Raw genomic sequence first — 12704 nt, 5'->3', positions numbered from 1 at the left:
GTTGAGAGAGTATCATCAAATTTTAGGGAGAATAAAAAGATGTTTTGCAAGGAGGTAAATAAAGTGCGTAAGACAAGGGAACAATTGGGAACTTCAGTGAAGGGGGCAAATGGGGAGGTGATAACAAGTAGTGGTGATGTGAGGAGATGGAGTGAGTATTTTGAAGGTTTGTTGAATGTGTTTGATGATAGAGTGGCAGATATAGGGTGTTTTGGTCGAGGTGGTGTGCAAAGCGAGAGGGTTAGGGAAAATGATTTGGTAAACAGAGAAGAGGTAGTAAAAGCTTTGCGGAAGATGAAAGCCGGTAAGGCAGCGGGTGTGGATGGTATTGTTGTGGAATTTGTTAAAAAAGGGGGTGACTGTATTGTTGACTGGTTGGTAAGGTTATTTAATGTATGTATGACTCATGGTGAGGTGCCTGAGGATTGGTGAAATGCTTGCATAATGCCATTGTACAAAGGCAAAGGAGATAAAAGTGAGTGCTCAAATTACAGAGGTATAAGTTTGTTGAGTATTCCTGGTAAATCATATGGGAGGGTATTGATTGAGAGGGTGAAGGCATGTACAGAGCATCAGATTGCGGAAAAAAGCAGTGTGGTTTCAGAAGTGGTAGAGGATGTGTGGATCAGGTGTTTGCTTTGACAAATGTATGTGAGAAATACTTAGAAAAGCAAATGGATTTGTATGTAGGATTTATGGATCTGGAGAAGGCATATGATAAAGTTGATAGAGATGCTTTGTGGAAGGTATTAAGAATAATGGTATGGGAGGCAAGTTGTTAGAAGCAGTGAAAAGTTTTTATTTAGGATATAAGGCATGTGTACGTGTAGGAAGAGAGGAAAGTGATTGGTTCTCAGTGAATGTAGGTTTGCGGCAGGGGTGTGTAATGTCTCCATGGTTGTTTAATTTGTTTATGGATGGGGTTGTTAGGGAGGTGAATGCATGAGTTTTGGAAAGAGGGGCAATTATGCAGTCTGCTGTGGATGAGAGAGCTTGGGAAGAGAGTCAGTTGTTGTTCGCTGATGATACAGCACTGGTGGCTGATTCATGTGAGAAACTGCAGAAGCTGGTGACTGAGTTTGGTAAAGTGTGTGAAAGAAGAAAGCTGAGAGTAAATATGAATAAGAGCAAAGTTATTAGGTACAGTAGGGTTGAGGGACAAGTCATTTGGGAGGTAAGTTTGAATGGAAAAAACTGGAGTAAGTGAAGTGTTTTAGATATCTGGGAGTGGATTTGTCAGCAGGTGGAGCCATGGAAGCGGAAGTGAATCATAGGTTGGGGGAGGGGCGAAAGTTCTGGGAGCGTTGAAGAATGTGTGGAAGTTGAGAATATTATCTCGGAAAGCAAAAATGGGTATGTTTGAAGGAATAGTGGTTCCAACAATGTTATATGGTTGCAAGGTGTGGGCTATAGATAGAGTTGTGCGCAGGAGGGTGGATGTGCTGGAGGTGAGATGTTTAAGGACAATATGTGGTGTGAGGTGGTTTGACCGAGTAAATAATAATAGGGTTAGATGTGTGGTAATAAAAAGAGTGTGGTTGAGAGAGCAGAAGAGGGTGTTTTGATGGTTTGGTCACATGGAGAGAATGAATGAGGAAAGATTGACCAAGAGGATATATGTGTCAGAGGTGAAGGGAGCGAGGAGAAGTGGGAGACCAAATTGGAGGTGGGAAGATGGAGTGAAAAAGATTTTAGGTGATTGGAGCTTGAACATGCAGGAGGGTGAAAGGCGTGCAAGGAATAGAGTGAATTGGAATGATGTGGTATAACGGGGTCGACGTGCTGTCAAGGGATTTAACCATGGCATGTGAAGCGTCTTGGGTAAACCATGGAAAGTTCTTTGGGGCCTGGATGTGGAAAGGGAGCTGTGGTTTCGGTGCATTATTACATGACAGCTAGAGACTGAATGTCAACGAAAGTGGCCTTTGTTGTCTTTTCCTAGTGCTACCTCGCACACATTTGGGGGGAGGGGGAGGTTATTTTCATGTGTGGCGGGGTGGCGATGGGAATGAATAAAGGCAGACTATGAATTATGTGCATGTTTGTATATGTATATGTCTGTGTGTGTATATATATGTATACGTTGAGATGTATAGGTATGTATAGATTGCGTGTGTGGATGTGTATGTATATACATGTGTATGTGGGTGGGTTAGGCCATTCTTTTTTCTGTTTCCTTGCGTTACCTCGCTAACGCGGGAGACAGTGACAAAGCAAAATAAAATAAGATAAATATAGTATATATTTATATGTCTGTGTAAGTGTATATATATGTATATGTTGAAATGTATAGGTATGCATATGTGCGTGTGTGGACATGTGTGTATATACATGTGTATGTGGGTGGGTTGGGCCATTCTTTTGTCTGTTTCCTTGCACTACCTTGTTAACCCGGGAGACAGCGACAAAGTATAATAATAATTATAATAATAACCAAGTGTTTATGAAACAATGATGTATGTTTATATGTATTTGTTTGTTCACATTGGTAAGAGAGATTACACTTGTAGGGTCTCATCTTTCAACCTTATTGTTATATGATTGCCTAATTATACCGTACTGAGAGGGATTTTCTACTCTCTTGGGGTCCCGTCTCTTAAATTTTGCTTACTGTGTCTCACCTTTTAAACTTTATGTATTCTGTCTGCTTTTGAAAGTCTCACCACAGAGTTTATCTCATCACCCTACCACTTTATTACAAAAGAAGTACTTCATTACATCTTTCTAACTTGATTATTGCTTATTTTCTATGATCTCATTTTGATTTTTCTTTGATTTCAAAGAACCGTTTATTCTTGACACTGTCAGTTTGATTCAAAGGCCAGAAAATTCTAATTTTTTCCTGACATCTCTCTCACACTGAGGGCAAAATTTATAGCGTTATTCTCCTTTGTAACTCATATTCAAACCATGTACCATATATGTTACCTTCATTGGGCCTTTTCTTTCAGATTGAATATCCAAAAAGGTTATGAATTCTTTGTAGTATTGCATAAGCAAATTATCTAATAGATACTTGAGTAATGGAATTCAGATACAAAAAGTTGTTAATTGCATCTTTGTAGTACGGCTTCATCGACGTCCAGTGGTGTTGATTCAGATGTGAGTCGTGGAGAGGAACAACGGCTCCGTGAGACCATTAATCGGCTTAAAGAGGAGCGTGGTCATGTGGCAGCATCACTTCTCCCACTTGAGTCCCTCCATGTGGATCCTCTTACCAGACACTACCCACTTAGCCTTAATGATGCCCACAAACTTGACCTTGAGAATGCAGTACTTATGCAGGAGCTTACTGCAATGAGAGAGGATCGTGCAGAACTCAGAGCTCAGGTATGGTCACAAAGTTAGTATATCCAAATTAAAAAAGTGAGTTAATCCATTTCATCTGGCCCTAGAATATACAAGTCATAATTATATTTGTGTATTTGTATTCAATGCATACTGACTTATTGTTAGCTTTATCAAATTTAGAAGAGTAATGTGAATTGAAGATATTTATGCTAAAAGATGAAACATGTGGGGAGATAATTTTTCTGTCTTGTATTTATTTATTATTTTGCTTTGTCGCTGTCTCCCGCGTTAGCGAGGTGGCGCAAGGAAACAGACGAAAGAATGGCCCAACCCACCCACATACACATGTATATACATACACGTCCACACACACAAATATACATACCTATACATCTTTATGTCTTGTATAGTCGTGAATTCTTGTAAAGTCATGAATTCTGATAATCCAAATTATTTAGGAGATTCTTATAACTAGAATTGTACCACTCTAGCTAACCTTACTTCCATATTCAAAACAAATCCGCTGAAATAGTTACATATCAGTTATCACTGTCGATAAAACTAGAGACATATAATTTTGATAGACCGAGGTAATCTGTACTGCCTAATTCACTTATAGGGTAGAGCATGTGCTCATTGTAAAATTGAAATACTTTTGTGCTCCTCAAGGACCCTCAGTATCTAGATTTTAATGCCATTTTGTTCAAACTATGTGTGGCAACTTTTGTTACAGTGTTCCCCTTTGATTTAGCTAATGAGCTTCTGTCTCTGCTAAGTTTGTAATATTTTTCAACAATCTTCCCTTATTCTCCATGGCATTGCTTTCTTATCAACCTGTTGCTGAGGTTCTCCTTTAAGGGGACTTCAGTGTATACCACATACCACAAAGAATGGGTGAATTTCTCCCACATTGATGACTGGAACAATGAGTCCCATCCTTTTTGTATTTGATACTGTGGAGCATTTAATTAGACAATTGACTAGCATTATCACAGTAAAACCTGTTACACACCTGACCTCTTTTTCACCTCTAACCCTTATATGTTGATGATACACAGTTTCAGCTCAAGTAAATCTCATCACAGATTTTGTAACTGTTTCTCCTCTCATCTGGCACCCCTCCTCTATGTCTTTTGTCTTTTTAAGATGCTAACCCTATCACTTTAGGAGATGGTTAGTTGGTTAGTCAGTTGTTAAAGATAATTCTGCAACCAAATACACTTTCCCTATATATATGGCCCATGGCATGATATAAATATTGTTAGTTTGATGATATTATCATTATACACTCAAACCCATTTTATGGAGCTCCTGTTGTTTCAAGGCTGCAACATATGGAAAAGCGCAAGAAAGATGAACTCTTTTGGAGTGAGAAGTTTCTCACTGGGACTGTACTTTTCTCTGTCCAATGATGATACAGCTTCTCTAAGGATGTCTTCTCAATTGCAGTGTAAGCACTTGGTAGTGGAGTCCAGTTATACCAGTTTAACGGTACTTAGTGATTTCATTTCCTGACCCAGGAATCCCTTCTACGGAGCTCATGCAATGCACAGAAAGCTGCCCATATCCACTATGCATGACAACAGATCAAAAAGGATGGTGATATACATTTGTCTGTGTTGGGCAAATGCAGAAAGTTAAGCAATAAGTGTTCATTGTTTTCAGAATGGAACTTACTCCTTGGATATGAAAGGTCTAGTGATAAGTTGAATGTGTTTGTCCTGTTGTAGAGATGAGCTGTGTTGAGGACACAGTGAGAAAGTGTAGCTTTAGGTGAGTGCATCTGGGGAAGTAGAATCCAAGATTGGGAAGGTAATTGCATGTATAAAAAGTATAATGAATGTGTTTACTGCAGATGTAGATGCACACATCTGTTTTCCCAGTCTATCACTCCTCATCAAAGGTTTGATCATTTTTACTCCAAATCCAAATGCATAAGGCACCAGGTCTATCAAGAATGCAAAAGCTTCTCCTAATCTGGCTCTTAAGGAGCACTTTTCTGCTATGAAGTATTGAAAGTCCACAAAACTGGAGGTCAAACATTCCTATATATAAAGACAGCTTGCTGGTATCTCTTCTCCTACAGATGGATTTTTGAGGACCAAAGCCATGAATATCTTAACCTTTAAATGTTGGGTAACTAGCAGAATTTTGTTCAAAATCTACAAAACAAATGTCTTTATATTCTATGTTTCTCATTATACAGTGAAAGAATTAAATGTAAAAGTAAAGGATGGGTGCAAAAAAAGTCACCTAACATAAATTTCATGGTTTAAGTTAACATGAAGAACCTCTGGTTATGGGTGGCAAAGGGATCAAGGAAGAAGAACAGAGGGGTAAACCTCTGATGCAAATCCAGTATTGACTGCTTTAACTTTTCATGAAAAGATACATGTAAACATAAAAGATTTACATGAATTATATGACTGTAAAATAGCTCTATAGTATTCATTTATATTTATTTATTTTGCTTTGTCGCTGTCTCCCGCGTTAGCAAGGTAGCGCAAGGAAACAGACGAAAGAATGGCCCAACCCACCCACATACACATGTATATACATACACATCCACACATGCAAATATACATACCTATACATCTCAACATATACCTATATATATACACACACAGAGATATACATATATATATACACATTTACATAATTCATACTGTCTGCCTTTATTCATTCCCATTGCCACCTCACCACACATGAAATAACAACCCCCTCCCCCCTCATGTGTGCGAGGTAGCACTGGGAAAAGACAACAAAGGCCCCATTCGTTCACACTCAGTCTCTAGCTGTCATGTAATAATGCACCGAAACCACAGCTCCCTTCCCACAGCCAGGCCCCACAGAACTTTCCATGGTTTACCCCTGATGCTTCACATGCCCTGATTCAATCCACTGACAGCTCGTCGACCCCCGGTATACCACATCGTTCCAATTCACTCTATTCCTTGCATGCCTTTCACCCTCCTGCATGTTCAGGCCCCGATCACTCAAAATCTTTTTCACTCCATCTTTCCACCTCCAATTTGGTCTCCCTCTTCTCCTCGTTCCCTCCACCTCCGACACATATATCCTCTTGGTCAATCTTTCCTCACTCATTCTCTCCATGTGCCCAAACCATTTCAAAACACCCTCTTCTGCTCTCTCAACCATGCTCTTTTTATTTCCACACATCTCTCTTACCCTTACGTTACTTACTCGATCAAACCACCTCACACCACACATTGTCCTCAAACATCTCATTTCCAGCACATCCATCCTCCTGCGCACAACTCTATCCATAGCCCACGCCTCGCAACCATACAACATTGTTGGAACCACTATTCCTTCAAACATACCCATTTTAGCTTTCCGAGATAATGTTCTCAACTTCCACACATTCTTCAAGGCTCCCAGAATTTTCGCCCCCTCCCCCACCCTATGATCCACTTCCGCTTCCATGGTTCCATCCGCTGCCAGATCCACTCCCAGATATCTAAAACACTTCACTTCCTCCAGTTTTTCTCCATTCAAACTCACCTCCCAATTGACTTGACCCTCAACCCTACTGTACCTAATAACCTTGCTCTTATTCACATTTACTCTTAACTTTCTTCTTTCACACACTTTACCAAACTCAGTCACCAGCTTCTGCAGTTTCTCACATGAATCAGCCACCAGCGCTGTATCATCAGCGAACAACAACTGACTCACTTCCCAAGCTCCTTCATCCCCAACAAACTTCATACTTGCCCCTCTTTCCAAAACTCTTGCATTCACCTCCCTAACAACCCCATCCATAAACAAATTAAACAACCATGGAGACATCACACACCCCTGCCGCAAACCTACATTCACTGAGAACCAGTCACTTTCCTCTCTTCCTACACGTACACATGCCTTACATCCTCGATAAAAACTTTTCACTGCTTCTAACAACTTGCCTCCCACACCATATATTCTTAATACCTTCCACAGAGCATCTCTATCAACTTTATCATATGCCTTCTCCAGATCCATAAATCCTACATACAAATCCATTTGCTTTTCTAAGTATTTCTCACATACATTCTTCAAAGCAAACACCTGATCCACACATCCTCTACCACTTCTGAAACCACACTGCTCTTCCCCAATCTGATGCTCTGTACATGCCTTCACCCTCTCAATCAATACCCTCCCATATAATTTACCAGGAATACTCAACAAACTTATACCTCTGTAATTTGAGCACTCACTCTTATCCCCTTTGCCTTTGTACAATGGCACTATGCACGCATTCCGCCAATCCTCAGGCACCTCACCGTGGGTCATACATACATTAAATAACCTTACCAACCAGTCAACAATACAGTCACCCCCTTTTTTAATAAATTCCACTGCAATACCATCCAAACCTGCTGCCTTGCCGGCTTTCATCTTCCGCAAAGCTTTTACTACCTCTTCTCTGTTTACCAAATCATTTTCCCTAACCCTCTCACTTTGCACACCACCTCGACCAAAACACCCTATATCTGCCACTCTGTCATCAAACACATTCAACAAACCTTCAAAATACTCACTCCATCTCCTTCTCACATCACCACTACTTGTTATCACCTCCCCATTTGCGCCCTTCACTGAAGTTCCCATTTGCTCCCTTGTCTTACGCACTTTATTTACCTCCTTCCAGAACATCTTTTTATTCTCCCTAAAATTTAATGATAGTCTCTCACCCCAACTCTCATTTGCCCTTTTTTTCACCTCGTCGAAAGAGTATAAAGAAAAGTGAAGATATGTATATACAAAATAAAATCAATTTCATTTCTAGAAAAATAAATAAGTTTACAAAAAAGAAGTATTACCTTAAATCATCCAAACTCTGAATCTGACAGACAATTTCCAACTTAGATATTTCTTACCAGACAGACCTTGAATTGGCAACAAGATCTGGTAAAGATGGGTTTCCCTCATTTCTCATCTTTTAGCTTGGCAAAGCTTCTACCCTTTTCCTTCCCTTAATTTGAATTTTATATTTAGATTGTGTGGTGACTCTTCTATTGTTTTTACAAGCTGTGAGAATATGTCAGTGTTTCTGGTATTGCTTGACCACCAGTATATCTTACAAAGGCTGGTTGGACAGAAATGTTCACATAGTTAAGAGGTAACTGCAAGAGAACTCAACCAAACCTTGAGCATCTGGCCCTACTTTGGGACTCTTTTCTGTTTGATTAGTTTTTTCTAAGGTGTATAAAATACTCCTTTGTTTAGGGATGGTACATCTCAGAATCTCAGGCCTAACCCCATAGGGGCTAGGCCAGGGTCATACCTCAAATAAGGGTCACAAAGATGCTCCTGAGGGTCATGGGATAGTTCGAAAAAAAAATAATAAATATAATGGAATAGAACAATGTTAAATGTACAAAATAGTGCAAATATATTTACATCACAATTTTGGAATATAAAGCATCATTGAGACTCTGGAACAGGAAAATAGTTGTGAATGATAAAGCATTGATAAATGTATGAAAACTCCTGACATATTCAAGTCTGTTCACATTCATTACTTGTACGCCAAAGAGGCTGGAACCTGCCACAATCACATTGTCATTTCTTAGTCACTTCTGGCATTGCATCTAACATAATCTCAGACATGTTTGTCCAAGAGAATGATGTGGTGCCACAAGGCAGCATTCTAAGCTCAACATTATTCAAATTAATGATCAATTATAATCTGTCTCCAGCTTCTGTCCTTTGAAATCTGAATACTAGCTTTGTGCTGATGATTGTGCAATATGGCACTCTTTACCTAATGCACAGTTCTTAGCTGAATAGGTTCAAGTTGCACTTGAGTCCATTTATCTTTGGGTTCTACACTGGAGATTTAGAATTTCACTGATTGAAAGTGTCGCAGTTGTTTTTACTCTCAAATATGAATTACCGATTTTGCAACTTAGAAAAAACAACAGCCTGATTCTCTTTTGCACAAACATAACATGTCTTGGATTGAATTTTGACCAAAGATTAAATTGGATGAAGCATATTGACTATTTGTTTGTATTTTAAGATGAAAAATCTTCATTATCTTTTGGGTTCATGTTGGGGGATCCAACAGGAAATATTATCGATGGTTTATTAGGCCATTATCAGAAGAAAAGTAGACTATGACTCTCAGGTATATGCTTCAGCAAGCAACTGTACCTTAAAAAGGTTTGGATGTGCTGCAGATTAAGTACCTGTGAATGTTTCGTATACCTCTATCATGTACTAGAGTTCTGTAAATGTACATCTTCTCCAGCTGCACTTTGATGAATTAATGTTAGTGTGGTATTCTGATGGCCAAGAGATACAATTCTTCAATCTGTCATTTTGCCTAGCAGTATGAACTGTTCATTGACAGAGGTGTCAGGCCCATGGCCCTCAGACTACACTTTCTTAGCAAGAATTCTGGTTTGAAGGTGCAAGAAGTGGACATGCTGGTCAGGAATGATTTACCTCAGTGGGAGATGTCCAAAATAAAGATTAAGAGTAACTGGCTCCCTGTGAGGAAAAGCAACATGTCAGAAAATTAGGTACACCAGTGATTTCATGGGGTATCATAGATCATTTGTCATATGTCCACTTTTGCTAAGATGGCTCCAAAACAGATGAATGTGCAGGAGCAAGTGTTTGGTTGAGTGAATGTTCTTTTATGTACAGTCTGCCAAGCGATTCATCTTTTTTTGCACATAAGTATTTCTACTGATGAAGCCATAGATTATACAAAAAATTAGTTCATACTGAATCAAAGAATGGAGGTCCTACATCACAAACCTTTTAGACTTCTATGACTGGGTGAGCTTGGTCTTACACCAAAGAGATGGATGCGTAAAATGTTCTTAGACTACCAAAAAGCCTTTGGCTCTATACCCCATTGGAGGTTTATTAAGATGATACAGCCACAGACAGGAATGAAAAATAAACACTTTCACCTAGTTGAGAATTACCTGTTAGGGAACAAAGAATGCAGGCAAGAGGCACATTCTCAAGAGGGCTGAAGTTACAAGTGGAGTGCCACAGGTCTCAATTTTGGCTCCACCATTATTGTTGCTATACATAGATGACTTGCCAGAAGGATTAGTCTCATACCTAGACATGTTTGTGGGTGATGTCAAGGTAGTGAGAGAAACTACTTTTGTTGGCATGACTTAAGGAAATCAATCTTTGTTAAGTAACTTGAAGATCATCTGCTTGGTCCCCAAAGTCTTGCTGAAAAGTGCTCATCTTCTTTCCTAAAACACTCAAGAAAATGTACCCTCTTTGGCATGGGTTGAGGATGAATGACTGCAGAGAGAAAAAATCGTGCAATGCCACCTCAGCCCTTATCCAGGCTCAATGAGCAACCTTGAAGTTGAGGCACAAAATGATGTGTAAATATAAGTCTGGAGGTAACACTAAGCTTCAGTAAGTATCCTAATGGAAACAGTAATGGGTTAAGAGATAGGTCGTTATCACTCAACAGGCTTGATTTTGATGTTAGATCAATGCCAGTAATCAGTGCCTTAAAGGAAAATAAAGATTTATATATTTTTTTTTATTATACTTAATCGCCGTCTCCTTCGTTAGCACGGTAGCGAAGGAAACAGACAAAAGAATGGCCCAACCCACCCACATACACATGTATATACATGAATGCCCACGCATGCACATATACATACCTATACGTTTCAACGTATACATACACATACATACATACACAGACATATGCATATATACACATGTACATATTCATACTTGCTACCTTCATCCATTCCCATTGCCACCCTGCCACACATGAAATAGCACCCCCCCCCTCCCCCACGAGGGATCACTAGGAAAAGACAAAAAGGCCACATTCGTTCACACTCAGTCTCTAGCTGTCATGTGTAATGCACTGAAACCACAGCTCCCTTTCTACATCCAGGCCCCACAAAACTTTCCATGGTTTACCCCAGATGCTTCATATGCCCTAGTTCAATCCATTAGCAGCACGTCAACCCCGTTATACCACATTGTTCCAATTCACTTTATTCCTTGCACGCCTTCCACCCTCCTGTATGTTCAGGCCCCAATCACTCAAAATCTTTTTTACTCCATCTTTCCACCTCCAATTTGGTCTCCCACTTCTCGTTCCCTCCAACTCTGACACGTATATCCTCTTTGTCAATCTTTCCTCACTCATTCTCACACCCTCTTCTGCTCTCTCAACCACACCCTTTTTATTACTACACATCTCTCTTACTCTTTCATTACTTACTTGATCAAACCACATCACATTCAACACTCCCAAAACCTTTGCCCTCTCCCCACCCTGTGACTCACTTCCACTTCCATGGTTCCATCTGCTGCCAAATCCACTCCCAGATATCTAAAACACTTCACTTTCTCCAGTTTTTTCCATTCAAACTTCCCTCCAAATTAACATGTCCCTCAACCCTACTGAACCCAATAACCTTGCTCTTACTCACATTTACTCCCAGCTTTCTTCTTTACCAAACTCTTTCATCAACTTCTGCAGTTTCTCACGAGAATCAGCCACCAGCGCTGTATCATCAGGGAACAACAACTGACTCACTTCCCAAGCCCTCTTATCCACAACAGACTTCATACTTACCCCTCTCTCCAAAACTCTTGCATTCACCTATCTAACCACCCCATCCATAAACAAATTAAACAAACATAGATACATCACACACCCCTGCCACAAACTGACATTCAGTGGGACCCAATCACTTTCCTCTCTGCCTACTCACACACATGCCTTACATCCTTGTTAAAAACTTTTCACTGCTTCTGGCAACTTACCTCCCACACCATATACTTTTAATACCTTCCACAAAGCATCTCTATCAACCCTATCATATGCCTTCTTTAGATCCATAAATTCTACATACAAATCCATCTGTTTTTCTAAGTATTTCTCACATAGATTCTTCAAAGCAAACACCTGATCCACACATCCTCTACCATTTCTGAAACCACACTACTCTTCCCTATTCTGATGCTCTGTATATGCCTTTACGCTCTCAATCAATACCCTCTGATATGATTTCCCAGGAATACTCAACAAACTTATACCTCTGTAATCTGAACACTCACCTTTATCCCCTTTGCCTTTGTTCAATGGCACTATGCATGCATTCTGCCAATCCTCAGGCATTTCACTATGAACCATACATACATTGAATATCCTTACCAACCAGTCAACAACACAGTCATTCCCTTTTTTATAAATTCCACTGCAATACCATCCAAACCTGCCGCCTTGCTGGCTTTCATCATCCGCAAAGTTTTCACTACCACTTCTCTGTTTACCAAACCATTCTCCCTGACCCTTTCACTTTGCACACCACCTCAACCAAAACACCCTATATGTACCACTCTATCATCAAACACATTCAACAAACATATACCTTCAGTTAATGCCAGAT

General features: G+C 39.8%; 1 protein-coding gene across 2 annotated transcripts in view; it reads left to right on the top strand.

Moving 5' to 3' along the window:
• Positions 1–12704, top strand: part of LOC139761990 (colorectal mutant cancer protein) — a 245792-nt gene that overhangs the window by 171333 nt on the left and 61755 nt on the right. For both annotated transcript variants that reach the window (XM_071686767.1, XM_071686769.1), the window contains exon 11: positions 3066–3330. In XM_071686767.1, coding sequence (XP_071542868.1) covers positions 3066–3330 — 265 coding nt within the window. The remainder of the gene's footprint in view (positions 1–3065; positions 3331–12704) is intronic.

This window comes from Panulirus ornatus, chromosome 42 (genome assembly GCF_036320965.1).
Source record: "Panulirus ornatus isolate Po-2019 chromosome 42, ASM3632096v1, whole genome shotgun sequence".
NCBI classification, from domain to species: Eukaryota; Metazoa; Arthropoda; class Malacostraca; order Decapoda; family Palinuridae; genus Panulirus; species Panulirus ornatus.
This window is presented reverse-complemented; position numbering and strand designations above follow the sequence as displayed.